The 25,673-nt window shown below is 67.2% G+C and overlaps 4 protein-coding genes across 6 annotated transcripts; 2 read left to right on the plus strand and 2 right to left on the minus strand.

Moving 5' to 3' along the window:
* The first annotated feature begins 1,061 nt into the window (after positions 1–1,061).
* Positions 1,062–7,997, plus strand: CACNB3 (calcium voltage-gated channel auxiliary subunit beta 3). Of its 2 annotated transcripts, XM_054004632.1 has the most exons (14): positions 1,062–1,241; positions 1,391–1,483; positions 4,256–4,378; positions 4,460–4,582; positions 4,668–4,783; positions 4,849–4,913; positions 5,005–5,024; positions 5,264–5,344; positions 5,539–5,597; positions 5,684–5,793; positions 5,887–6,038; positions 6,114–6,209; positions 6,292–6,441; positions 6,838–7,997. In XM_054004632.1, the coding sequence occupies exons 1-14, from the start codon at positions 1,200–1,202 to the stop codon at positions 7,120–7,122; spliced, it is 1,515 nt and encodes a 504-aa protein (XP_053860607.1). In that variant the 5' UTR covers positions 1,062–1,199; the 3' UTR covers positions 7,123–7,997. The 2 variants fall into 2 exon arrangements, with proteins under 2 accessions (XP_053860607.1, XP_053860608.1); XM_054004633.1 differs by lacking the exons at positions 1,062–1,241; positions 1,391–1,483 and adding an exon at positions 3,045–3,130.
* Positions 7,998–8,163: 166 nt separating this feature from the next.
* Positions 8,164–15,850, minus strand: DDX23 (DEAD-box helicase 23). Of its 2 annotated transcripts, none has more exons than XM_054004629.1 (17): positions 15,762–15,850; positions 14,894–15,096; positions 14,128–14,226; positions 13,917–14,013; positions 13,776–13,841; positions 13,162–13,300; positions 12,950–13,080; positions 12,762–12,874; positions 12,525–12,668; positions 11,661–11,886; positions 11,410–11,555; positions 10,846–11,023; positions 10,518–10,760; positions 9,753–9,904; positions 9,529–9,637; positions 9,249–9,423; positions 8,164–8,766 (listed from the first exon to the last, which is right to left on the minus strand). In XM_054004629.1, exons 2-17 carry the CDS (start codon positions 15,094–15,096, stop codon positions 8,543–8,545), a joined length of 2,445 nt encoding a protein of 814 aa, XP_053860604.1. In that variant the 5' UTR covers positions 15,762–15,850; the 3' UTR covers positions 8,164–8,542. The 2 variants fall into 2 exon arrangements, with proteins under 2 accessions (XP_053860604.1, XP_053860603.1); XM_054004628.1 differs by having other exon boundaries at positions 12,950–13,083.
* Positions 15,851–16,367: 517 nt separating this feature from the next.
* RND1 (Rho family GTPase 1) lies at positions 16,368–22,304 on the minus strand. The gene is made up of 5 exons (XM_054004635.1): positions 22,148–22,304; positions 21,966–22,053; positions 19,576–19,685; positions 18,680–18,814; positions 16,368–17,391 (listed from the first exon to the last, which is right to left on the minus strand). The coding sequence occupies exons 1-5, from the start codon at positions 22,265–22,267 to the stop codon at positions 17,146–17,148; spliced, it is 699 nt and encodes a 232-aa protein (XP_053860610.1). The 5' UTR covers positions 22,268–22,304; the 3' UTR covers positions 16,368–17,145.
* Positions 22,305–22,544: 240 nt separating this feature from the next.
* CCDC65 (coiled-coil domain containing 65) lies at positions 22,545–25,636 on the plus strand. Its single transcript, XM_054004634.1, has 9 exons — positions 22,545–22,582; positions 23,035–23,162; positions 23,343–23,510; positions 23,593–23,762; positions 23,915–24,053; positions 24,134–24,331; positions 24,736–24,954; positions 25,042–25,194; positions 25,316–25,636. Exons 2-9 carry the CDS (start codon positions 23,037–23,039, stop codon positions 25,538–25,540), a joined length of 1,398 nt encoding a protein of 465 aa, XP_053860609.1. The 5' UTR covers positions 22,545–22,582; positions 23,035–23,036; the 3' UTR covers positions 25,541–25,636.
* The last annotated feature ends 37 nt before the right edge of the window (positions 25,637–25,673 follow it).

Raw genomic sequence — 25,673 nt, forward strand, 5'->3', positions numbered from 1 at the left:
CAGACGTTCACAGGGGCACGCACCCCCCTTACCCACGCTCCACACACTTCGTACACGCTGCCTTGCACACACACGTACACTCACCCCTTGCACACTCCCCTTTACACACACACAGCCCTTACACACACCACCCCCACCTTGATACACACAGCCCTCGCACGCCCCTGTTACACACCCCTTACACACTCACAGCCCCCCTGGCACGCACCCTCACCCTGACACACCCCTTACACACTCACAGCCCCCCTTGTTTGCACACACGCACACCCCCCTTGCAGGTGCCCCCACATTTCCACGCGCCCCCGTGCCCAGCTCGGCACAGGGCTCCCCTTCACTACGGTCCCCACACCCCGGACCCCCACGAGTGAGCGTGGCACCGGCGCTGCCGTCCCCCCGTGGCAGAACCTCCCCGTGCCCCCCCCTTCCCTCCCCCGCAGCGGCGGCGCCGGGCCCCGGGGAGCGCTGATTAATCATTAATTAGGAGCCGCCGGCGGGGCCGTGTCCCTGCGGCCCCACGCGGAAGTCTCGCCGCGCGGGGGGTGGGGGGGGCCCACGCTGGGGATCCGTGGGGCTCCGGGTCCATCCCCGGCCCGCTGTCCCCTTCTGCCCCTCCGGTCCGGCGGTGCTGCAGCACCGGCACCGGCCAACACCGTGGGCATGGCGGGGACACGGGGCGTGGGGTGGGTGGGCTGCGGCCCCCCACGGCCCCGCCTGCCCCACGCGGGAGACTTTGGGGGCGTAACCCCGTGGGGGGGGGGGGGGATGATGCCCTGGCGTGGGGGTGGCAAAAAGAACAGTGGAAGGGGCCCGGCGACTGCGGGAGCCGTCCCGGTGGGATGCGGGCGGAGGGGCTCTGGCTCCCGCATCCCCGCACACGCGTGGGCAGGGCTGCGGCGGCCCCGGGGGGGCTCCTCTTCCCCGGTACCGCGCGGCCGGCCACCGCAGCACTGCGGGTTGTGGGCAGGGTCCGTTCCCGGTGCCTCCCGGTGGCTGCCCAGCTGCGGGGGCGCGGACCGGCCGCCGCGGGGATGGGCGCGGGGGCGGGCAGGCGGGGGCGGGGACGGCCGGGACGCCCCGGCGGCCCCGTGTGATGCGGAGCGCGGCAGTGGCGGCGGCGCGGCCCTTCCCCGCGGAGCGCCGCGGTCCGGTGTGGGGCTGCCCCGCCGGGATCCCCGGGGCTCCGGTGGGTGCCGCCGGGGATGTCCGCCCCGGCGCAGCCTGACGCTTCCGGCTCCTTCCAGGTGAGCAGAACGGAGCCCTCCCGGCCGTCGCGGGCCCCGTGCGGCCCGGTTCGGTTCTGCCCGCAGAGCCGGGGGCCGCCGGTGGCAGCTCCGCGGCGGGGCCGAGCCGCCCGGGGCCGCCCGGTGCTCACCGCCTGCTCTCGCCGCAGAGCCCCCGGAGGCTCCCGAAGCGCAAGAGCCGCTTCAAGCGCTCGGACGGCAGCACCTCGTCCGACACCACCTCCAGCATCCTCCGCAGGCAGGTGAGCGGGCCGGCACCGGCACCTACACCGGCACCGAGACCGGCACCGGCACTGGGGCGGGGCAGCTCCGCCAGCCCCGGGTCCGCCGCTGATGCGGCTCCGCATTAAAGCACGGACCTGGGGTGGGGAGCGGGGAGCGGCCGAGCGTCTCCCACCCCAACCTCCGCACTGGAGGGAGCTCGGGGGCCGCCTCCGCCCCGCCGCTCCCCCGGGACCGGGGCTGGGCGCCGGCACCGGGCGCCGGTAGCATCGCAACAGCCGCTCCCCGCGGCTAAAAATAGCGAGTGCTGCGTCAGGGCCGGGCCGGCGGCGGGCACCGGCACTGCGGCGCGGGGGGCGGCCCCGGGAAACTGAGGCAGCGGAAGGGGAGCGGGCCAGGCGGGGCTGTAGAAGGGGTCGCGGGGCTCCCCTCCCGCTCCCTCGGCCGGCACCGGGCCGCCTCCTCGCGCTGCCAGGGAGAGGCACGGACCTCCCCGCCGCCCCCCAACCGGTGCTTCGGTTTCCTCCGGCCCCGAGCTGCGCCCCCTCCCCGGCCGCCGGCGGGTGAGCGGTTACCGGGGAGGCTCCGCGGAGGGCGGGGGGGTCCTGTCGGGGCGGCCCCAGGAGGCGCAGAGCGACCGGAGCATCCCGTTTCCCTCGTGGGGTAGCAGCTGCTGATCCGGTACTCCCCGGTACCCCCGGGGACCCCGCGACCCGGCCCAGCATCCGGCGCTGCCCCTTCAGCACCTCGGAGAGGGCCCGGCTGGGCCCCGCCGTGTGCCCGGTACCGGGGCCCGTTCTCCATGCCTGGTGCCCGGTGCAGGTGTCCGCGGCCGGTCCCGCCGCTGTCCGAAGCCCCGTGGTTCCCGGGCCGGCCGTGAGCTGTCCCGGGCCGGTCCCGCCGGGGCCCGTCCCGGTGCACGGTAACGGGGCGGGCCGGCCCGGTCCCCCGGGGCCCGTCGCTGCCCCCCTCCTCGGGGGCGGGGGGGGGGGGGGGCGCGGCGGGGGGGCGGGAGCGGCTCCGGCCCCGCCGCAGGGCTCGCCCTGCAGACGGGGCTGCTGCCGGCTCGGGGCAGGACCGGAGCCGCTGCACCGGAGCATGGAGGTACCCACCGGGACCCCCCCGCCGCCGCCCCGGAACCCCGAGCGGCGCGCTGCGGGAGGCTGCACAGCCCCTCCGCCGCTGCCCCGGGACTCCGCTCTCACCCAGAGCTCTCTTAGCAAACTATCCCCCCCTCCCCGGGCCACCGGGAGCTGCGCCGGTGACCCGTCCGGGTGCAGCTCACCGGGACCGCTCGGGTCTCCCGGCTGCCAGCGCAGCCCCCCCGCCGCTGTCCCCACCGGAGAGGGGCCGGAACCCCCCGCCAGCACCGGGAAGGGGGAACGGCGACCCCCAACACACACCCACCCACTCCCCCCCCCCCCCGGGCTGAGCGGCGGGGGCGGCTCCGTGCGCCCCGGGGGGGGCGGTGGGAGGCGGGGGCGGGGAGGGGCGGGGAGGGGCGGTGGCGGCGGAGCGGGCAGGGCCAGCCGGAGCCCGAGCCGCAGCCGGAACCGGAGCCGGTGCCGGTGGAGCGGGGCGGGGGGGGGGGGGGCGCGGGCGGCTCGGCTCGGCTCGCCCCGTCTATGTCGTTTTCTGACTCCAGCGCTACCTTCCTGCTCAACGAGGTACCGGCTCCGGTACCGGCCGCGGTATCGGGGGGGCCGTGCGCGGGGGGCCGCGGTCGGTTTTTGGGGGGATGCGCCCCCCGGGTCGGTGATGGCGCACGAGGTGGTTGTGCCTCGGCGGGGGGGGGAGCGTGCCCGGTGCGGGGCTCATGCCTGGTGCGGGGGGTGCTGTGCCGCCCCCCGGCCCTTTGTTCTCGCCGCCGCCACCGTTCTCGTCGTCCCCCCCCCCCCCCCCCCCGGCAGGTACCGCCGGGACCGGGACCAGGCGGGAAGAGAATCCCGATAGCCACGGCCGGGGGCCCCGCGCGATGCTCCAGGCCCGGGGGGGCTGCGTGGGGGGGTCGTGCATGAAGGGGGGGCTGGAGATGCTGTACCGGGGGGGACTCACTGGGGATCATGGGGGTGCCGTACTGGGGGGGGCCGCACCGGAACGCTGCGGAGCCATCCTGGGGGGTGGGGGATGCTCGGGGCGCGGTGACGATGCTGGGGGGGCCGTGCTGGCGAGGCCATGTTGGGGGGGGGGCTGTGCTGGGAAACCATATTGCCGGGGGGGGGGGGGCTGGAGGGGGTGTCCAGGCTCCCCCCGGTGTGAGCGGGGTGGGATGTGCAGGTTAGCGGGGGGGGGGGGGCGGTGCTGGGCAGCGGCGCTGAGCTCAGCCCGGCAGGGCCCGGGGGACCTCGGGGAGGGGGGGGGCTCAGCCACATTCAGGGACCTATAAATATTTCACCGCAGCTTCTGCGCCTGTTCCAGGCGCAGCGGGCGGTGGGTAAATACCGGCGCGGCGGGGAGGGGGAGCCGGGGGTGCTGGGCTGAGCACCCCAGGGTGGAGGGCGGCAGGGGCAAGATCCACATCCCAGCGTGACAGGGGTCATCTCCCCATCCCTGGGCCTGCGGGGATCTCCCCCGTGACCCCCCCCCCCCCCCCAGCACGTGGGGGCTGCACCCCCAGGGCAGCTGTGCTGGGTGATGCCACCTGACACGCCCGGCTTGATGCCACCGTGGACTCCCGAGAGCTGGAGGGGGTCAGTGGGGTCCCCTCCCGAGGCTGGCACCGCCTCAGCACGAGGTCCCTCTTTATGGGGGTTCCCCTCGCAGCCCCCCGGCACTCAGCCCCGTTGCCCCAGGGCTCGGCGGACTCCTACACCAGCCGCCCATCCCTGGACTCCGACGTGTCCCTGGAAGAGGACCGTGAGGGCGCCCGGCGCGAGGTGGAGAGCCAGGCTCAGCAGCAGCTCGAGAGGGCCAAGGTATGGATGGGGAGACAGCCAGGGCACGTCCCGGGGCTGCTGCCAGGGCCCAGGGGTGCTGATCACCCCCAAAACCCCTAGCACAAGCCGGTCGCCTTCGCTGTGCGCACCAATGTCAGCTACTGCGGGGCGCTGGATGAGGAGTGCCCGGTGCAGGGAGCCGCCATCAACTTTGAAGCCAAAGATTTCCTGCACATCAAGGAGGTCAGCTGGGGTGCTGGGGGCGGGGGGGGGTCTGTTCAGGGCCAGGGAGCTCCCCTGCTCTCACCTCTGCCCTGTCCTCACCCAGAAATACAGCAATGATTGGTGGATCGGGCGCCTAGTGAAGGAGGGGGGGGACATCGCCTTCATCCCCAGCCCCCAGCGCCTGGAAGCCATGAGGCTCAAGCAGGAGCAGAAAGCCAGGTAGGGATGGGACCCCTGGCCCCACTCCAAGACCCCCAACACTCGCTCACCCCCTTCTTCCCCAGGAGAGCTGGCAATGCCTCGGGCCTCGGCGACAGCGGGAGCCGGCGATCGCCTCCCCCCTCCTTAGGTAAGGGCAGATCTTGGCCCAGGGGAATCGTGGGTGCCCTGAGGGGGTCCCCACTTTACTATCACCAACCTCTGTCTCTTCTCTCCCCAAGCCAAGCAGAAGCAGAAGCAGGTGAGTCCGAGGTGCAGGGCTGCCCCCTGGGCAGGGGGAGGTGGGGAGGGGGCTGCAGGCAGGGCCAATAGTGGCTGTTTCTGGGGTGGGCTGGGAGCAGAGACCCCCCCCCTCTTCCCTTGGGTCATGGGGCTGGGAGGGCTCCGGGATGCTGTGACTCTCTGGAATAGGCTCGCTGACCCCTCCCTGGCTGGGGGTGGGAGCACAGGGCACTGACAGAGCGCCGTGCACCCCTGCAGACGCAGCACATCCCACCCTACGACGTGGTCCCCTCCATGCGGCCCGTGGTGCTGGTGGGTCCCTCACTGAAAGGATATGAGGTATGGAGGGGACGCAGGGTGGCCTCGTCGTGCCCTCGGGGTGGTGGCCCGCGCCCCTCGTCCCTTCCCTGGCCATCGTGCGGCGGCAGCGGGCAGATGGCGGGGCCGAGGGCGGCTGGCAGGGTGCTGAGCGGCTGCCACCTCCCTGCCGCTGCCATCTGCCGTGGCTCACCGGGCTGGCGGCCCCACGGCAGGTCACCGACATGATGCAGAAAGCCCTTTTCGACTTCCTCAAGCACAGATTCGATGGCAGGTGAGACCATCACCCCCACCCAGAGCCCCCCCTCCTTCCACGGCCTGCGGGTCCCCCGGTGCCCACGGCGTCCCTGTGCTCCCCAGGATCTCCATCACCCACATCACAGCCGACCTGTCCCTGGCCAAGCGCTCCATCCTCAACAACCTGGGCAAGCAGGCGATCCTGGAGCGCTCCACCACCCGCTCCAGCATTGGTGAGGGGCCAGGCTCACCCCGGGGGTGCAGGGACCCCCTCCCAGGGCCAGCCCAGCCTGACACGGACCCCCCCCCGCCCCGTGTCCCCCCAGCCGAGGTGCAGAGTGAGATCGAACGCATCTTCGAGCTGGCCAAGTCCCTGCAGCTGGTGGTGCTGGACGCTGACACCATCAACCACCCGGCCCAGCTGGCCAAGACCTCCCTGGCTCCCATCATCGTCTACGTCAAGGTGTCCTCCCCCAAGGTGAGGGGTCACCACTGCTCTGGGGGGGTCCTGGCTGCCCCCCACGGTGCTGTCACTCCCCTGTCCCCTCCCCAGGTCCTGCAGCGGCTCATCAAGTCCAGGGGCAAGTCGCAGGTGAAGCACCTCAACGTGCAGATGATGGCAGCTGACAAGCTGGTGCAGTGTCCCCCGGTGAGCCAGCCCGTCCCCCCGCCCTGGGGATGCCTGGGGGGAACCCGGAGCCCTCCCTGACCCCTCTCGCCTGCCCCCCCAGGAGCTCTTTGATGTGATCCTGGATGAGAACCAGCTGGAGGACGCCTGTGAGCACCTGGCTGAGTACCTGGAGGTTTACTGGCGTGCCACGCACCACCCGCCACACGCCCCCCACGCTGTCCCCTCACCCACCGGCCTGCCAGGCCTGCAGGTAACCCCATGGCCCCCTCCCCGCTCCCCACTGGCAACTGCCACACGGGGGAGGGCATGGCGGGGGGACACACAGCCCCCCACACTGCCCCCACAGCCCCCTCCCTCCTCCCCAGGGGTCCACAGAACAGGGTGGGGGGTGCACAGGTCACAATCGGGGACACGCAGCCCCCGCTCCGTGCTCCTTATGGGGACCCAGCACAGGGTGCCAGGGCCGGGGGGGGACATGCAGCCCCCAGACCCCTCCCTGCTTCCCACGGGGACCCAGCACAGGGTGCCAGGGCCGGGGGGGACATGCAGCCCCCAGACCCCTCCCTGCTTCCCACGGGGACCCAGCACAGGGTGCCAGGGCCGGGGGGGCACACGCAGCCCCCACCGCGCCGCCCCCTGCCCGCAGAGCCAGCAGCTGCTGGGGGAGCGGGGCGAGCACTCGCCGCTGGAGCACGACAGCCTGATGCCATCGGATGAGGCGGGGGACACCTCGCCCCAGCCTTGGGGGGCCACATCCCGGCGCAGCTCGCGGCACCTGGAGGAGGAGGAGGAGTACGGGGACCCCTACCCCGACCTGTACCAGCCCCACCGGCACCACGGCAGCGGCCCCGGCACGCCGGAGCGCCCGAGCGAGCGCAACCACGACAGGAACTGGCAGCGCAGCCGGCCCTGGGCCAAGGACAGCTATTAGGGGTGGGGGGGGGGGGGGCACGGCTGGGAACCGGCCCCCCCCCCCAAACCCCGGGAGCTCCCCGCCTCGCCCCAGCCCCGCGCTGGGCGCGCTCAGACAATCGAACTCCGCACCGGCAGCTTCCTCTCGCCCGGCCCCCCCCCCGGGCACGTCTTCAGCCATAAGCACAGCGAGGGGGGGGGCCCGGCGGCCAGGATGCCCTGGGACTCCCCGCTGAAGTTTTGGGGAGCCTGGGGGACAGACACATGCCTTCGCCCTGCCTCAGTGTCCCCCCACCCCGAGCCCTGCATCACAGGTTGGCTCATTCTCTGCAGGGCAGCTGCCATGGACAGTGGGTGCCCCCCCCCCAAAAAAAAGGGGAGGTAAGGAGGGGGGGGCAGTTGTAGCAGCATCCCCCAGCCCGCACAGACCCGAGGAAAGAAAGGGAAGGTGCCTGCTCACCCCCGGGACCTGGCCTGCCCCCTCCCCACCCCTGCATGGGACCCCCGGGAGGAGTGGGTCACACCACTCGCTTTGCTCTGCACCGATTCCCCCCCCACTCCCCCCACCCCGGTCACTGCAGCCACCCCACCCCTGCCCCTGGCATGGGGAGGGCAGAGTGGGGGCTGCACGGGGTGTGGGGGCTGCTCCACGCTTGCACCCACCCGTCCCCAACGTCCCCTGGCCATGCTGTCACCGCACGTCACCACAGTCCTGTAAATACGGCGCCCACTGCCCTCGGCTGGGGGTCCTGGCGTGGGCTGAGCCCCCCCCGAGGCCATTACTGGTGGGAAAGGGGGGGGAAATGGGGTGGGGGCCACAGATTTGTTATAATTTCTTTTGTAGAAAGCACTGATTTCCCTGTAATTGGTTTCAGAAACACACGAGTGCTCAGAGGTGCTGGTGTCCGTGTCTGTGGAGGGGACATGGGGGAACCTGGTCTGGGGAGGGGGAGGGACAGCGTTGGTGGGTGCTGAGCACCTCAAATTGCTCCTTTTGGGCACTGCTGGCTTCTGTCTCCATGGGAGGTGGCACCCAGGGAAGGGAGAGGACGAGGAGGCGACACCGGTAACGCCGCTGCCGGTTTATTCCTGCAGCCTGGAGCTTCAGCTACAAAAACAAAAAAAAAACCAACAAAAAAAACCCCAAAAACCCAAAGGATGAGGTGCAGACAGTTCCCAGGACAGCCAAAAAAACCAGCCCCACCCTGGCAGCAGGGAGGGACCGGCCCCCAAACAGCCTCCAGCAGCTCCTCCGCTCCTTGGGGAAAGTGGGGAGGGGGACTGGGAGAACAGGGGGGATGTTTTGGGATAATCCCAGCCCCAGTCTCTGCTTGTGGGCAGTCCTTGGGTTGCACAAGGAGCTGGGAAAAGAACAGCCAGAGCAGTCCTGGCAGCCTCGCTGGTCCTGTTGTCCCCGGAGGGGTGACAAAGGGGGGGCCTCAGGCGAAGATGGTCTCCTCCCGCCGCTTCTTGGTGAGGATGGTGCCCGGCTTGTGCTGGGCATCGGGGTGGTTGGCCAGCTCGGGGGGGCACGAGGACACGGGGCTCTCCAGGATGGCCTGTTTGAGGTCGTAGAACACCGTGGAGTCCTCCTTGGTGAGGAAGGTGATGGCAACACCGCTCTTCCCTGCTCGGCCCGTCCGCCCAATGCGGTGGATGTAATCTGGGGGGGGGAAATGAAGGGCTCAGTGTGGGCACTGCCAGGGTTGGGCACTCCCTGCAGCCCCCCCTGCACTCCCAGTACCAGGGACAGGCACCCCACAGCCCCCTGGGTGTGGCAGCACCAGGGCTGGGCACCCACCCACCCCTAAAAACCAATGCCAGGAACCCCTCCCATCCCCCTGACAGGCAGCACTGGGGCTGGGCACCCCCCACACCTTCAGCACTGGGGCTGGGCACCCCCTCCATCCCAAGAACCAGGGCTGGGCACCTCTGCAACCCCCTTGGTGAGGGCAGTACCAGGGCCAGGCACCCCCTGCACACCCCATACCAAAGCTGGGCAACGTCACAGCCTCTTCAGTGTGGCAGCACCAGGGCTGAGCAACCCCCCAGAGCCCCTCCAGTGCAGGTAACACCGGGGCCAAGCACCCCCAGCATGGGCAGCACACCCCCCTCAGTGCCCCCCTCAGTGCCCCCCAGGCTCACCCTCGATGTTCTTGGCCATGTCGTAGTTGACCACCATGGAGACGTCGTGGATGTCGATGCCACGTCCGGCCACGTCCGTTGCCACCAGGATGTCCTTGGCCCCGGCCTTGAGGTTGGAGAGGGCGAACTCTCGCTGCTCCTGGCCCTTCCCACCGTGCAGGGTGCAGGCGTTGTACTGTGGGAACAGGGTGGGGGGTCAATGGGGGGGCACATCACGGAGTCCCCACGTGGGGACGAGGGGGACAGGGCTCAGGGTGACCCCCTGCCAGCCCAGCCTCACCCCCATCTTCTCCAGGGACTTGGCCAGCACGTCGCAGCCCTTCTTCTGGTTGACGAAGATGATGATGGGCGGGTCGAAGCCCTGTTCCAGGATGGCCAAGAGCTTCTTCCTGTAGAGCCGAAAGAGGAGGAAGAGACAGTTGGGCAAAGAGATGCTGAAGCGCCCCGCAGAGTCCCCTTCACCCTCCAAGCCCGAGGCCACCCCCCCAAATCCGTGCTCCCCACCTCTTCTCGGACTCGGACATGAGGAAAACCTTCTGCTCCACCCTCTCGTGGGGTTTGCCGGCGGAGCCGATGTAGACCACGGCTGGGCGCCGCAGGTAACTGCGGGCCAGGCGCTCCACTGCTGGGGGCATGGTGGCCGTGAACATGACAGTCTGCAAGGCAACGGGGCAGTGACGTCCTCTGAGGTGGCAATGTCCCCCCACCCGTGAAGAAGGAATGACCCCGGTGGGGCAGGGAACATCCCCCCCCCCCCCCCAAGGAGCAGGAACATCCCGCACTGAGGTTGGAACGCCTCTGACGGGGCAGGAATGTCCCCCCCACGGAGCAGGAATGACCCCAGTGGGGCAGGAATGATCCCAGTGGGGCAGGAATGTGCTCCCACAGAGCAGGAACATCCCTCAATGAAATAGGAACAACCCCAGTGGGGCAGGAGCATCCCCCACGGAGCAGAAGCACCCCCTCAGTGAGGTAGGAATGACCCTAGAAGGGTAGGAATGTTCCCCTATGGAACAGGAACATCTTCCTCTGGGGCAGGACCTTTCCCTGTGGGGCAGGATTGTCCCCCATGGAGCAGAAATGCTCCCATAGGGCAAAGATGTCACCCTGTGGGGCAGGAATGACCCCTCATGCAGCAGGAACATCCACTGTGAGGCAGGAACACTCCTCCACAGAGCAGAAATGTGACTCCCATTCCCTCAACCCCTTCCCCAAAAAGCCCAAATTGCCCCTCCTCACCCCACAGGAGCCCTCCCCGTCCACACCCACCTGTCTGTACTTGTGCTTCCCTGACTCGAAGTTGGCCAACATCTTCTCGGGGTCCTCAGCCTCGTCGGTGTCGGGTTTCTGGTTGCTGACAGGCATGTGCTCCAGGATCTTCTGCACGTCGGGCTCGAAGCCCATGTCGATCATGCGATCGGCCTCGTCCAGCACCACGTAGGTGCAGCGGCTCAGCACCAGGTACCGGTTCTCCAGCACGTCGATGAGCCGGCCCGGCGTGGCGATGACGATCTGGGGGGGGCCGGGGAGGGTTGGTGGGAGCCAGCCCGAGGCTGAGCTGCCCCCCTGAGACCCCTCCCCAGCCCCCCCCACTCACCTCGCAGCCCATGCGGAGGCGGAAGCCCTGGTCCTCGCGGGAGATGCCGCCGATCACGGCCACGGTGCGGATGCCCAGGGGTTTCCCAAATTTGATGGTTTCCTCCTCAATCTGCTGCGCCAGCTCACGGGTGGGGGCCAGGATGATGGCGTAGGGCCCCTGGTCTGACTCCTCGATGCTGCAGCACGGCAGGAGACGGTTGTGTCACCCACAGTGCCACATGTGTGCCCTCCAGTGTCACCCCATCTCCTCCACCATGTCACCCTGTAACCCTGCCTCAATCCCCCAACAGTGCACCCTGTCACCCCATCCTGTCACCCCCACGGTCCCGACCCTTGTGCAGTGTCACCCTGCCACTCCACCCCATCCCACGGGCAGTGTCACCCTGTCACTCCACCATGTCACCCTGTAACCCTGCCTCAATCCCCCAACAGTGTCACCCCATCCTGTCACCCCCACGGTCCCGACCCTTGTGCAGTGTCACCCTGCCACTCCACCCCGTCCCACGGGCAGTGTCACCCTGCCACTCCACCCCGCCCCAGGGGCAGTGTCCCCGGCCCGCACCGGTCGATTTTGGGCAGGGTGGTGATCCACACGAGCAGCGGGATCAGGAACGCCGCCGTCTTGCCGCTGCCGGTCTCGGCCACGCCGATGATGTCCCGGTTCTGCAGCCCGATGGGGATGGCCTGGCGCTGGATCGGGGTGGGCTCCTGCCGGGGGCAGCAGGTTGGGAGCAGAACTTCCCCTGTTCCCCCTCTCCAAATCCCTGACGAGCCCTTTTCCCCCCCTCCCCAGCTCCCCCTCTCCGTGCCCACCTTGTATCCACACTTGTCAATGACCTCCAGGATGTGGGGGGGCAGGGAGGAGTCCTTCCAGGAGCGGATGGGATTGGGGATCTTGCCCCCCTTGGTGGTGATGCTGTAATCCTCGCGGAAGATGCGCCAGTCCCTGTCTGTCATCTCGTCCAGCTTCTTCTGGGACCAGTGCCGGTCATCCCAGCGCTGCTTGGCCTCCTTCTTCCGCAGCTTCCGCAGCCGCGCCCTGGCCGGAGGGAGGGAAGGGATGGGGAAAGGGAGAGGGACGGGGGGGGAAAGGGGGATGGGGAACAGGGAGAGGGCAAGGGGAAAGTGGGATGGGGAAAAGAGAATAAAGGAAAAGAGGATGGGGAAAAGGAAAAGAGGATGGGGAAAGAAAATAAAGTAAAAGGGAATGGAGAAAATGGGAGAGGGAAAGGGGAGAGGGATGGGGAAAGTGGGAATGGGGAAGTGGGAAAAGGGGGGATGTGAGAAAAAGGAATGGGGGAAAAGGAAAGAGAGAAGTGTGATGGGGAGAAAGCAATAGGAAATGGGACATGAGAGAAAAGGGAATGGGGAAAGTGGGATACAGAAAGGAGAATAAAGGAAATGAGGGAAAAGGGAGAGGGAAAGGGGATGGGAGAAATGGGGGTGAGGACAGGGGGATGAAGGAGTGGGATGAGGGCAGGGCAAGGAAACGGATGACAAAAGGGAGTGAGGAAGGTGAGGAAGGAGAAAGTGGATAGGGCTCACTCTGAGCCTCTAGAACCCTTCTGCCAATTTCCTGCAGGACCTGCTGCAGCCCAGCTCCACATCCCAACCAAGCTAAGCCAGCCATGACCCCACACACCCCTCAGCACCCTCCCAGCTTCCCCAAAACCTCACTCCTCCTGCTCCTTCTCCTCCAGTGTCCGCCTCTTCTCCATCAGGTCCCCGTAGAACCGCGACTGCTCCCGTTTCTGCTGCTTCAGGTCGATGCCGGCGATGAAGCCGCGGCCCAGCAGCTGCACCTGGTGCCTCTCCTTGTACCTGGAGCAGGGTGGGAGCATCAGGAGCAGGGCTGGGGGATGCCTTGCACCCTGCAGGGACACCCCCAGCCCTCAGGGGCACCCCAGCACTCACAGGGGGTTGTAGTCGATGGACGTGTCCTCCGACGCGTCCCACTCGAACACGAACTTGCGGTCGTTGAGGTGCCGCGTGCGCCGGCGCTTCTTCACCCCCCCCAGGTACCGCTCCTGCAGGACCCCAGGCTTAGTGGGACCCCCCCCCCATCTTTCCCCCAGCCCCCCCAGCCCAGCCCTCAACCCCACCTTGATGGCGTGGAGCTCTTTGCTTTTGTCCTTCTCCTCCCGGATCTTCTGCCTGCCCTCCTCGTCCTCGGTGCCGTTGGTCTCCCGCTCCATGCGCTCGCGGCGCTCGCGGCGCTCGCGCTCCTGGGGGTCTTCTGGGGAGCAGGGGAAGGGGCTCAGAGCCAGCACCCGCCCCGAGGGCTGGGTGGGGGTCTCCAGGGATGAGCCCTTACCCAGCATCTTCCTGCCCATCTCCTGGAATTGTTTCCTCTTCTTCCTCTCCTCCTCCAGCAGCCGCTGCCGCTCCTCCACCTCCTGCTGCCGCCGCCGCAGGGCCTCGGCCTCCCGCTCCGCCTTGGACAGGAACTTGGGCTGGGATGGGAGAGAGGCAACGTCACACTGGGCCTGCCTGCCACCTCTGTGCTGCTGGGGGGTCCCCTCAGCCTTCTCTGCTCCTTCCCGGGGCCCTCCAGGCCTCCCCTCTCCCTCCTGGGTTCCTTCTCTCCCTCTCTGGATACCCCAGACCTCTCCACTCCCTGCCGGCGGTCTCTCTGTTCCCTCCTCGTGTCCCCCAGCCCTCCTTTCCCTCCTTCTGTGCCCCTCACCAGACCCCTCAAGCCTTCCCAAGGTCCTTCTGCTCCCTCCTGGGGGTCCACCAGGCCTTCCCTGTCTCCACAGCCCCCCACGTGCCCTCCCTGCTCCATCCCATCATCCCTCCCGGTGTCCCCTGCCACTCCCTGCTTCCTTCTGGGGTCCCTCTGCATCCCCAAGTTTCTCAGCCCTCCCTGTTCCCTCCTGGGGTCCCACACCCCCAGCAGAAGGAAGAGGCTCCTGTTCCTTCTCCCACCTTGGCTTCTGCCTCCTCTTCTGCCTTCTTCTTTGCCAGCAGCTCCTCCAAGGACAGCGGCTGCGCCTGCAAGCGAGGGCAGATATCAGCACCACTCCTGGGGACCTGAATCCCCTGGAACCACTCCCACACCCTCCTCACCTTCTCCTTCTTCAAGGCGTTTTCCTCCTCTTCCTCTGCTTTCCGTGCCTCCCGATCCTTCCGCGACTTGGAGTCCTTCCCCCTGCCCGGGGACAAACTTCCAAGGAAAACAGCACGGAATAAGACACCAAGCACAGCCCTGAGGGATCTCCAACCTCCAAGGGATTTAGGGGACAGAGCAGGAACCCCTCAAAACATCACCAGGACCCACCTGGACCGCTTGCGGTCCTTGTCCCGCCGGTGCCCATCCTTGTCCCTGTCCCGCTCCTTCTTGCTGCGGTCCCGGTCCCGCTCCTTGTGCCGCCGATCCCTGTGGAACAGGGGGACCCCAGCATGGAACAGGGGGATCCCAGCACGGCCCCACAGCCCTCACCCAGCCTCCGTGGGGCCGTGCAGTGCTTTGGGTTCACCCCTTTGAGATTTGGCTGCTTTTTGAGATTTCCTGGCCAATGCAGCAATGAGTGGGCTCAGTGCTCCCAGTCCCCACTGCACTCAATTCCTGCTGTGAGGCAGGGTTAGGAAAAAAGCAAAGCAGGCTGAAAACTTTAAAAGGGAGCCTCTTTATACCCTCTTTTAAATAAATAAGTACCGTCAATAATTTTTTTTATATCCTCTTTAAAAGGGTATAAAGAACAATTCATTAACAGTAATTAAAAGAAAAAGGAATAAGAATCACGACAAAACCTTCAGAACGTTTCTCCTCACAACCTTTCCTTTCCCACCGTTAAATAATTTTAAATAAATTAAAATTAAATAAAAATTAAATAAATTTTAAATAAATACCGTTAATAATTTTTTCTTTACATCCTCTTTAAAAGGGTATAAAGAACAATTCATTAACAGTAATTAAAAGAAAAAGGAATAAGAATCACGACAAAACCTTCAGAACGTTTCTCCTTCCCCACAACCTCTCCTTTCCCACTGACAAAGCCCTCAAAGCTCTTCCCAAACCCCGGGGAGCCCTGGAGCTGCCTCACCTCTCTGTGGACTTGGAGCGGGAGCGGGAGCGGGAGCGGCTCCGCCGCCGCTCCCGGGATCGGTGGCGCTTCCGCTCCTTGCCCGGGGAGCCCTTCCGGTCCCGCTCCCGCTCCCGGTCCCGCTCCGGGGAGCGGGAGCGCTTCCGCTCCTCCTTCACCGGGGATGCATCCCGCTCCTTCTTGTCCGCCAGTTCTCCGGCCATCTGTGGGGAGGGGGTCAGAGCGGGGGGCACCGGGAGGGACCCAGGGGGGGCCACAGAGGGACCCCAAGAAGGAGTGGGGAGATCTGAGAGCCCACCAGGAGGAAATCGGGGGGACGTCAAAGGACCCCGGGGAGGGAACAGACAGACGCCAAGAAGAAGCAGGGAGAGCTGGGGGACCCCCGGAGAACGCAAAGGGACCCTGAGGAGGGAGAGAGAACCCGGGAGGGCGCAAAGGGACCCTGAGGAGGGAGGGGGGACACAGGGAGAGTGGAAAGGGACCCTCAGGAGGGAGAGAGAACCCCGGGAGAGCGCAAAGGGACCCTGAGGAGGGAGGGGGGACGCCTGAGGGACCCCCGAGAGGGCACAGAGAGACCCCAGCAAGGAGCGGGAAGGGCTGGGGGGCTCCGAGGAGACAACGTAGAGGGAAGGGGGGACCCCGAGAGGGCACAGGGAGGCCCGGGGGGTGGGTGAGGGGAGCCCTGGGGAACCCCGGAAAGGCTCCGGTAGGCCCGGGGGAGGCGGCGCAACGGCGCTCCAGGCCCTGCCGCTGGTGCCCAGTACCGGGGCTCTGCCCGGTGCAGCGGCAGCAGGGCTCTCCAGCCCCTGGGCCCCCAGGAGGTTCCTGCAAGGCCCCCCCCCGGTCGCTCCCGCCGGTTCCCGCTCACCGCCGCAGCCCCGGGTTCAGCGCCGCCGCTCCGCCGCCATGTCTGCCGGGCCCGCGGGGCATGCCGGGACGGCGCGGGACTACAGCTCCCGGCATGCCCTCGCGCCATTGGACTACAGCCCCCGGCATCCCCCGCGCGCCCTCAGCGCCCCTGCGCGGCCGCGGCACCGCCGCGCCCCGTGATCCTTCCGCCGCGCGGCAACTCCCCCCTCCCCACCGCAAAGAGTCCCCCGGGACGGTGGCCCCGTGTCCCCGAGCCCCCCCCCACAGCCCGCAGGCACCTCCTGCTTACCCAAATGAGGTCCCCGAGGCCGTGTCCCCGCGGCCCAGAGCACCCCAAATCCCGGAGGGCCCCTCCCGCGTCAGTGTCCCCCCCCGCGCACCCCAAATCCCACGGGGACCCCACAGCCCTGTGACACCAACACGTCCCGAAACTCCCGACAGCCTCCGACAGCCAGGACCCCTCCCCAAAGCACAGGGCCAGGCAGGGCTGCACGTAGGTAGGTGTTATATTTCTGATAATAAATAAGCTTTTTAATAACACTGACATGGAACAGAGACACCCCCCCCCACCCCACCCACCCCAAATTCAGTCCATAAAACAGCCCCCCCTCCCCCCTCCCCAACCCACAGGGCCAAGCAGCAGATGAGGGATGGGGGAGAAGAGGATGAGTCCATGGATGAGTCCCATGATGTGCACCCCAAACCCCACAGGGACCCCCGGGACAGTTGTCCCTGTGTCCCCCAAACCCTGCAGTTGATGTCCCCAGGGTCCTGTGCACCCCAAACCCTCCAGGGACCCCTCGGGGTTGACATCTCTGGGGTCCTGTGCACCCCAAAACCCCCAGGGACCCCTCGGGGTTGACATCTCTGGGGTCCTGTGCACCCCAAAACCCCCAGGGACCCCTCGGGGTTGACATCTCTGGGGTCCTGTGCACCCCAAACCCTCCAGGGACCCCTCGGGGTTGACATCTCTGGGGTCCTGTGCACCCCAAACCCCTCGGGAACCCCTCGGGGTTGATGTCCCTGAGGGTCTGGGCACCCCAAACCCCATAGGAACCCCTCTAGGTTGATGTTCCCGGGGTCCTGTGCACCCCAAACCCTCCAGGGACCCCCTCAGGGTTGGGGACCAGGTGAAGACACCCCCCCCAGACCCCCCTCCCCCGGGGGCAGCCCCCCAGGCTGTGGGGCTGGCAGGGCAATGATGCCAGGGGAGGGCAGCACCCCCCACCCTCCTTTTGAGGGGTGTGGAGGGGGGGGGAGAAGCTCCAGACTCCAGAGCCCTGTCCAGCCCCCCCACCCCATTCCAGGGGGCTTGTGGAGGGGGTGGGGGCCCAAAGGTGGGTGTGGGGGTGTGTGTGTGTGGGGTCAATCCCTTCCCCCCTTCACATGACGGAGCAGCTTTTTGCTTTTTCCTTCTTGAAGGTGGAGGAGATGAGCTCGGAGCGGCTGGGGAGGTGCAGGAGTCTCTTGGAGAGGCTGCGGGGGGGGCTGCGGGGCGCCTGCGGGGGGGCCCTGCTCAGGCAGAGCCCGGACACGGCCCGGAAGATGCTGTGCACGCTCTTCTCCGAGGTGAAGGCCGAGCACTCCAGGTAGCCCTCGGCTCCCAACTGCCTGGCGGCCGCACAGCCCTGCGGGAGGCACGGGACGGGTCAGGGTGAGCCCCAGAGACACGGGGACAGCCCCCAAACCCACCCCACAGACACGGGGACGGGTCAGGGTGAGCCCCAGAGAAATGGGGACGGGTCAGGGTGAGCCCCAGAGAAATGGGGACGGGTCAGGGTGAGCCCCAGAGAAATGGGGACGGGTCAGGGTGAGCCCCAGAGAAATGGGGACGGGTCAGGGTGAGCCCCAGAGAAATGGGGACGGGTCAGGGTGAGCCCCAGAGAAATGGGGACGGGTCAGGGTGAGCCCCAGAGACACGGGGACAGCCCCCAAACCCACCTCAGAGATACAGGGACAGCCCCAAACCCACCCCACAGACACGGGGACAGCCCCAAATCCACCCCAGAGACACGGGGATGGGTCAGAGTGAGCCCCAGAGAAATGGGGACGGGTCAGAGTGAGCCCCACAGACACGGGGACAGCCCCAAACCCACCCCAGAGACACGGGGACGGGTCAGGGTGAGCCCCAGAGAAATGGGGACGGGTCAGGGTGAGCCCCAGAGAAATGGGGACGGGTCAGGGTGAGCCCCAGAGAAATGGGGACAGCCCCAAACCCACCTCAGAGATACAGGGACAGCCCCAAACCCACCCCACAGACACGGGGACAGCCCCCAAACCCACCCCAGAGAAATGGGGATGGGTCAGAGTGAGCCCCAGAGACACGGGGACAGCCCCAAACCAACCCCACAGACACGGGGACAGCCCAAAGTGAGCCCCATAAACACCAGGACACCCCAAACTGAGCTCCACAAACACCAGGACACCCCAAACTGAGCCCTGTTCAAACGTCAGGACAGCCCAAACCCACTGGGATATCCCAAACTGAGTCCCAAATCCACCAGGACAGCCCAAACTGAACCCCACAAACACCGGGACACCCCAAACCCCATCAGGAAAGCCCAAACTGAGCCATGGGCAAACAGTGGGACCCCCCCAAACCCATCGCACAAACACCGGGACACCCCAAACCCACTGGGACAGCCCAAACCGAGCCCCAAACCCACCGGGACAACCCCAGACCCATCAGGACATCCCAAACCCACCGGGACACCCCAAACTGAGTCCCAAACCCACCAGGACAGCCCAAACTGAGCCCCACAAACACTGGGACCCTCCCCCAAACCCACCAGAACACCCCAAACCGAGCCTTGTGCCAACACCGGGATCCCCCCAAAGCCGCCCCCACATCAGACCACAGGGACACCCCAAACCCACCCCCCCCAGCCATCGGGGCCCCCCCAAACCCGGGCAGACCTGCTCGTAGGAGATGGGCGCCTGTTTCTGGTGCGAGAGCTCCAGCAGCGTGCTCAGGTCTGTCCTCAGGTCCGTCTTGCAGCCGATGAGCAGCACCCGCGTGTTGGGGCAATAGTCCAGGATTTCTGTCTTCCACTGAGGGGTCAGGGCACACAGCTGCTCTCAGGGACGGGGGACCCCAAAAAGCCTCCCCCTGTCACCCCATGGGGGGGGTGTGCCAGCCCAGACCCCACAGAGGTACCCCCAGGACAGTGTCCTGACAGCCCTGAACCCCCAAACCCCACAGAGGTACCCCCAGGACAATGTCCCCATGTCCCTGAACCCCACAGAGATACCCCCAGGACAGCATCCCCACATCCCTGAACCCCCAAACCCCACAGAGGTACCCCCAGGACAGTGTCCTGACTGCCCTGAACCCCCAAACCCCACAGAGGTACCTCCAGGACAGTGTCCCCATGTCCCTGAACCCCACAGAGATACCCTCAGAACAGTGACCTCACATCCCTGAACCCCCAAACCCCACAGAGATACCCCCAAGACAGTGTCCTGACAGCCCTGAGCCCCCCAAACCCCACAGCACCAGTTGCCCTGTGTTTGCGAGTCCCCCAAACCTCACAGGAATCCCCCTGCCACACACAGTGTCCCTGCATCCCTGAGCCCCCAAACCCCACAGGGACCCCCCCAGGCTGGTGTCCCCACATCTCTGAACCCCCCCAAACCCCACAGGGACACCTCAGGCTGGTGTCCCCACGACTCTGAGCCCCCAAACCCCACAGTGCTCTGTGTCTGTGAGTCCCCCAAACCTCACAGGGATCCCCCTGCATGCGTGTCCCCACACCTCAGAGCCCCCCAAACCCCACGGGGACACTGTCCCGGGGCCTGAGCCCCCTCCCCACCTTCTTGGCCGCGCTGTCGAGGGTCTCGGGGCGGCTGACGTCGAAGCAGAGCAGGACGGCGTCCGAGTCGCTGTAGCACAGGGGACGCACGTTGTCATAGTAGGGAGAGCCTGGGGGGAAAGGGGGGGGGTCACCGCTCAGCCCCCCCCACCCCAGGGACACGGGAAAGGGGGTCTGGCTAAGGGACACAGCCCCCCCAAACGGGACACGGCCCCCCGTCCTGCCTGGGGTCGGGGAACGGCTCTAGAGACCCCCAAAAGGGACAGAGCCCCCCAAAAGGGACAGAGCCCCCCAAAAGGGACAGAGCCCCATTCCTGCTTGGGGTGAGGGCACAGCTCTAGAGCCACCAAAAGGGACAGAGCCCCCCAAAAGAAACAGAGCCCCCAAAATGGATACAGGCCCACTCCTGCCCGGGGTGGGGACACAGCTCTAGAGATCCCCAAAAGGGACACAGCCCCCCAAAACAGACACAGCCCCATTCCTGCTTGGGGTGAGGGCACAGCTCTAGAGACCCCCAAAAGGGACACAGCCCCCCAAAACAGACACAGCCCCATTCCTGCTTGGGGTGAGGGCACAGCTCTAGAGCCACCAAAAGGGACAGAGCCCCCCAAAAGGGACAGATCCCCCCAAAATGGACACAGCCCCATTCCTGCCCACAGTGGGGACACGGCTCTAGAGCCCCCCAAAACAGACACAGCCCCATTCCTCTCCGGGGTGGGGACACGGGTCTAGAGCCCCCCAAAAGGGACAGAGTCCCCCTCCTGCTCCTGCCCCCAAGAGGGACACAGGACACAGGGACGCAGCTCCAGAGCCCCTCCAAAGGGACACAGACCCCCAAAAGACACAAAGCCACCTCCTGCCTGGGGTGGGGTGCAGTGCCTTGGAGCCCCCCAAAAAAGACAGAGCCCCAAAAAATAGACACAGCCTCGGTCCTGCCCAGCATGGGGGTTCACAGTTTGGGAGAACCCCAAAAGGGACAGGGGAGCACAGCTCTAGAGCCCCCCAAAACAGACACAGCTCCCCAAAAGGGACAGGCGGACACACAGCCCTAGAGCCCCCCAAAAGGCACAGAACCCCCCAAAACAGACACAGCTCCCCAAAAGGGACAGGCGGACACACAGCCCTAGAGCCCCCCAAAAGGCACAGAGCCCCCCAAAACAGACACAGCCCCCCTCCTGTTCAGGGGTGGTGGCTCACAGCTCCAGAGAACCCCAAGAAGGACTTAGGGACACAGCTTTAGAGCCCCCCAAAAGGGACACAGCCCCCCCCTGGGGCCGGGGAGAGGGGCAGAGCTCTGGAACCCCCCCAAAACGCCACCTCCGTCCCCGCAGCCCATCAACGTCGCATCGCGCCTTCGCGAGGCAGCGGGAAATGGAGCCCGCGGTGTTTATGTAACAGCCCCCCCCCCCGCCCCCCCCATTTTTGGGGAGCCCCGGCAGCACCGAGGGGTGTCGGGGTCGGGGGGAAGCCGGAGGAGGGGGTGGGACACGCTGCCACCCCCCTCGGGGTCCTCGGGGACACGGAGCCACCAGCACCGCACCCGGGACTGCGGGGGACGCGGCGCGGGGGGGGGTGGGGGGTGCGGGAGGGGGGTCAGGGAGGTGGGGGGGGGGCTCCGGGATGTCCCTCCCGTCCACCCCCCCCCCCCCCGGCCCCCCAAAGGCCACGGAGGGGTTTCGCAGCCCAGACGCTCCGTGCACGGAATAGCAAAGAGGCTGCGCCAGCGCATCGCCATGGCAACCGGGGACCGGCGGGGACCCCCCCCCACCCCCACCCCCGCCGGGGGGGGGGGACACTGCAGCACCGGGCAGGGATGCCCCGACCCCCCCCCACAACTCTTCGGGGTGCCCCGCGAAGGGTAACACCGGGATGTCCCCCAATCCGCCCAATTCACACCGGGGGAGGGGGGGGGGGGGGCTCAGCGGTGTGGGGATCCCCCCGAGGAAGGGGTTCGGCCTCCTGTGACCCCCCCCAGGGTGTCTGTGCCACCGTGGGCTCCTGGGGAGTACCTGCGCTCCCCACACCCACGGATATGACCCTAGAGCTGAACGCCACCAAGCTCCCACCGCCGCCGCAGGGACCACAAAACAGCCCCGGCTCCCCAAAACACCCCCGAGACCCCGCCACGGCCACCGGCGCCCCTCTCCCCCGCCGCCCTGAGGGTCCCCAAAACACCCTCGGGACACCGAAACACCCCACTGCAGCGACCCCCCGCTCACTGCAGCATCCCAGCCGTGACCCCCCCCCCCCAAAAAAAACCCCAAACCACCTTCCCCAGCAAACAACACGATCACCCCCTCCGGGGCCGGGCAGCACCCGCCCCACTTCTCCGGTACCGGAGCCCCCGCCAGCCCCCCAAAACGTGCACCGCGCGTGTCTGCCCCCGGTACCGGAGGTGTCCCAGAGGCTCAGTTCCACCCGCTGCTCCTCGCTGGCCAGACACGCCGTGTAGTTCTCAAACACCGTGGGCACGTAGGTCTGCAACGGCACCGAGAGCGTCAGCGCCCGGTCCCGCTTGCCGGTGCCCGCTGCCGGTTCCCGGTGCCGGTTCCCGGTGCCGGTCCGGGCTCACCTCGGGGTAGCAATCCTTGGCCAGCACCTGCAGCATGGCCGTCTTGCCGCACTGCACGTCACCCACCAGCACCAGCTTGCACCGGGCCGGAGCGGCCGGCGCCGGCCTCCGCTCCCGCATGGCGGCGGCGCGCACGGGTCCCCCGTGCTCGCACCCACCCACCGCCCTGCGCCCCGCCGCCGCAGCGCCATTATATACCCCGACGCCTGCAGGGCCCGCCCACGGCGGCGCCCGCTCGCCAATCACCGCCGGGAATCCCGGAGCGCCGGCCAATAGCGGCGAGGCAGAACGGGCGGGACCCGCCCCTTGGGGGGGTGCGAGCGCGCTTTTGCCCGCCAGGGGGCGCGCGTGCGGCTCAGGGCGGAAGTGCCGCGAGGCCCCGCCCCCGAGCGGCGGCCGTTGCCGGGAGACCGGAGGGACGCGCGAGCGGGGCCGGTACCGGGGCCGGGACCCCAAAGCGGGGAAGGGAGACCCCAGAGGCGGGGATGGGGGGTGGGCAAGGGGCGGTGGGCGCTGGGAGAGCGTGGGAGGGAGCGGGGTGAGCTAGGAGCGCTCTGGAGATGGGCAGCGGGGAATGGGCCTTGGGAGAGGCCTGGGGAGGGAGAGGGAAGCAGGTCTGGGGGGTCCCAGGGAGGGGAGAGGGGATGAGCAGGGGTTGGTGGGGTCTGAGGGTACTCCTAAGTGGAGGGGCAAGGGGTCTGGGGGAGCCTGGGGAGGGAGGAGGGGGTGGGCAGAAGGTTATGGGGTGTGGGGTACCCCATGGTGCGGGGGGCTGGAGGGGGGGGGGGTCTGGGCAGGGGGAACAGGCCTTGGTGGGGGGCCGTGGAGGGGCCACCAGGCAGACCCCGGCCATCCCCCGACCCCTCCTGCCGTGTCCCCTTCTGCAGCCATGGCGGGGCTCGGTCCCGCTGCCCCCACGGCGGCCGAGGCCGAGCTGCTGCTGCTGCAGAAACAAGCGCTGGCTGAGGAGGAGGCGGCCAAAGCCAAGCGGGAGCTGCTCACTCGCTTCCTGCAGGTCCGGGACCCTGCTGCAGCCACCCCTGATCGCCTCCAAACTCCACCCCCCTGAGCCCCCAAACCACTTTTCCCCAGCAAATGCCCCCATCATCCCCACCAGGGCGGGGGTGCCCTGGTACCAGAGGCAGCCCCAAGCCCGCTCCTGTCCCCTTGCCCATCTGCCACGGCCCCTCCGCAGGAGAAGTTGTCCCGGGAGGAGCAGAGCAGCAGGTGGGGTCTCCACAAGGTCCGCACGCTCTGGCGCTCGGCCCAGCGCAAGACCAAGGACCGAGAGCTGCGCCAGGACATCGAGATCCTCAGCCAGACCTTCACACGGGTCATGGACTGCAAGGACGGCGCCACTGAGGTGCCTGTGGGGCTGGCAGGGCGGGGAGGGGGGCGCCAGGGGACACACATGACCCCCCCCCACACACACACAAACTCCCCAGGCGCTGGTCACGGAGCTGAAGGAAGCAGAGGAGCAGCAGAACCGAGCCCTGCGCAGCCACCTGCACCTCACAGACCAACTGCTGCACCTCCAGCGCTGCCGCCTGGGCTACCTGGAACAGGGGTTTAGTGCCCAGGTGGGCGCCCTGAAGGCCGAGTTTGAGGCTGAGAGGTGTGGAATTTCAGGGGGAGAAGGGGAACGGGGCAGCAGTGGCACCCGTGGGCTCTCCTGGGATGGAGTTGGGCCTCCCCTGGCCCCACGGGGACCCCCGCAGCGTCTCTGCCAGGGAGGAAAGCCCCTTGCCCTGCCTTGTGTGCCCACAGAAAGGCCATGCTGGAGCAGCAAGAGTGGGAGAGCTGCTGCCTGCGGGACATGGCGCTGGCCATGGAGCGGGATCACGCCAGGAACGAGCGCGAGGCCTTGCTGAACTTCCAGAGCGCCCGGGACGACATCAAAAACAAGGCAAGGGGGGCACAAGGGAGCATCGAGGGGCTCTTAGGGCTGGCAGGGGAGGTTTGAGGGTGTAACCTGTGTGTCCCCAGTGCTGGCAGGATCAGCAGTACAGCCGGCTGCAGCTGGTGGCCAGGCTGGAGGGGCTGTGGGACCAGATCCAGACAGCCCGGAGGAGCTACGCCCAGGCCACGGAGAAGAAGAAGGTGGAGTTTGAGGAGCTGAAGAGGAAGTGTGAGAAGACTTCCTGCGAGATCGATGCGCAGGCGAAGAAGCTGCAGAAGCTCCAGGTTTTGCCAGGGTGCTGGGTGGATGTGGGAGCGGGGTCACTCATTTTCCATGGAACTGCTGAGGTTGGAAAAGCCCATCAAGTCCAACCCGGCACTGGCAAGGAGGTGACAACAGGCCGGAGCCTGGCTAAGCAGGGGCCCCCCAGGAGTTTGTGGAGCAGTGCCTGAGCCATGGAATCGTGGAATTCTTGAGGCTGGAAAAGTCTCTAAGACCATCAAGTCCAATTGTTCTCTCAGCACTGCCAGGGCCACCACTAAACCACATCCTCAGGGGCCACACCCACCTGGTTTTTGAGCACTTCCAGGGACGGTGCCTCCATCCCTGCCCTGAGCAGCCCATTCCAAAGCTGGGCCGCCCTTTCCAAGAAGGAATTTTCCCCAGTTGTTTCCTGCTGTTTCACCAGGACATGGTTACAAGCACTAGGGGCCAGATCGTGGCTCAGCTGCAGGAGAGCGAGGAGCAAACCCAGCGCATCCGGGACGACAGGGAACACGCCCTCCAGAAGCTCCAGAAGCTCCGGGCTCAGATCGGCCAGGCCGGGGCCACGGCTCACACCCACCTGGTGACGCTCACCTGCCAGTGCAGTGCCACCCTCAAGGTGCTGCAGCAGGTGGTGGAGAAGGTGAGTTGGGCAGTGCTGCGTGGGGATGTCCCCGTGCCCAGTGTCCTGCTGCCCCTTCCCACCTGCCCTTCCCGGCGTCCCCCCCAGGCCCAGCGCATCCTGCGCCTGGCTGAGATGTGCCGCAGGCTGGAGACAGAGGAGGAGAAGGTGCTGCCCTTCTACCCCTCCTCCCTGGCCGAGTGGGAGCAGCAAAAAGCCCGCAGTGTCCTGGAGGAGACCGCCAGCGAGCCCCTGGCACGGGTGAGAGGAGGCACCGCCGCAGCCCTCAGGGAGCAAGGGCTGTGATCCAGCCCTGGGGATCCCCCAGCTGGTGCTTGGGCAGGCTGGAGACCCCAAAGTCTCCCCGCTGCCTCCCCCCCAGGCCATGCAGGACTACATGGGGCTGGAGCGGTTCTGGCAGCGGTTCAACAAGGCGAAGCTGGAGGAGAAGGGGCTGGAGCGGGCACGGGCAGCCCTGGCAGACAGGAACCAGGAGCTGCGTAGGCTGCTCCAGCAGTACCTGGCGGGGGCTACAGTCAACCAGAATGTGCCCAAAGACCCCCACCCCCTCCTCACCACCAAGCAAAAGTCGCATCCCCAGAAATGAGCCCCACACGGTGGGGGAGCCACGCTCAGGGACACGGGGCATGGTGCACCCCAAGAGCCTCTGGGGAGGGGTCGACCACTGGGACCCCATTCCTGGCTCCACCAGCTCCAGCTGAGGCTCCCTGGCAGTCTCC

The sequence above is a fragment of the Vidua macroura genome, unplaced genomic scaffold (assembly GCF_024509145.1).
Source record: "Vidua macroura isolate BioBank_ID:100142 unplaced genomic scaffold, ASM2450914v1 whyUn_scaffold_107, whole genome shotgun sequence".
Lineage (NCBI taxonomy): Eukaryota > Metazoa > Chordata > Aves > Passeriformes > Viduidae > Vidua > Vidua macroura.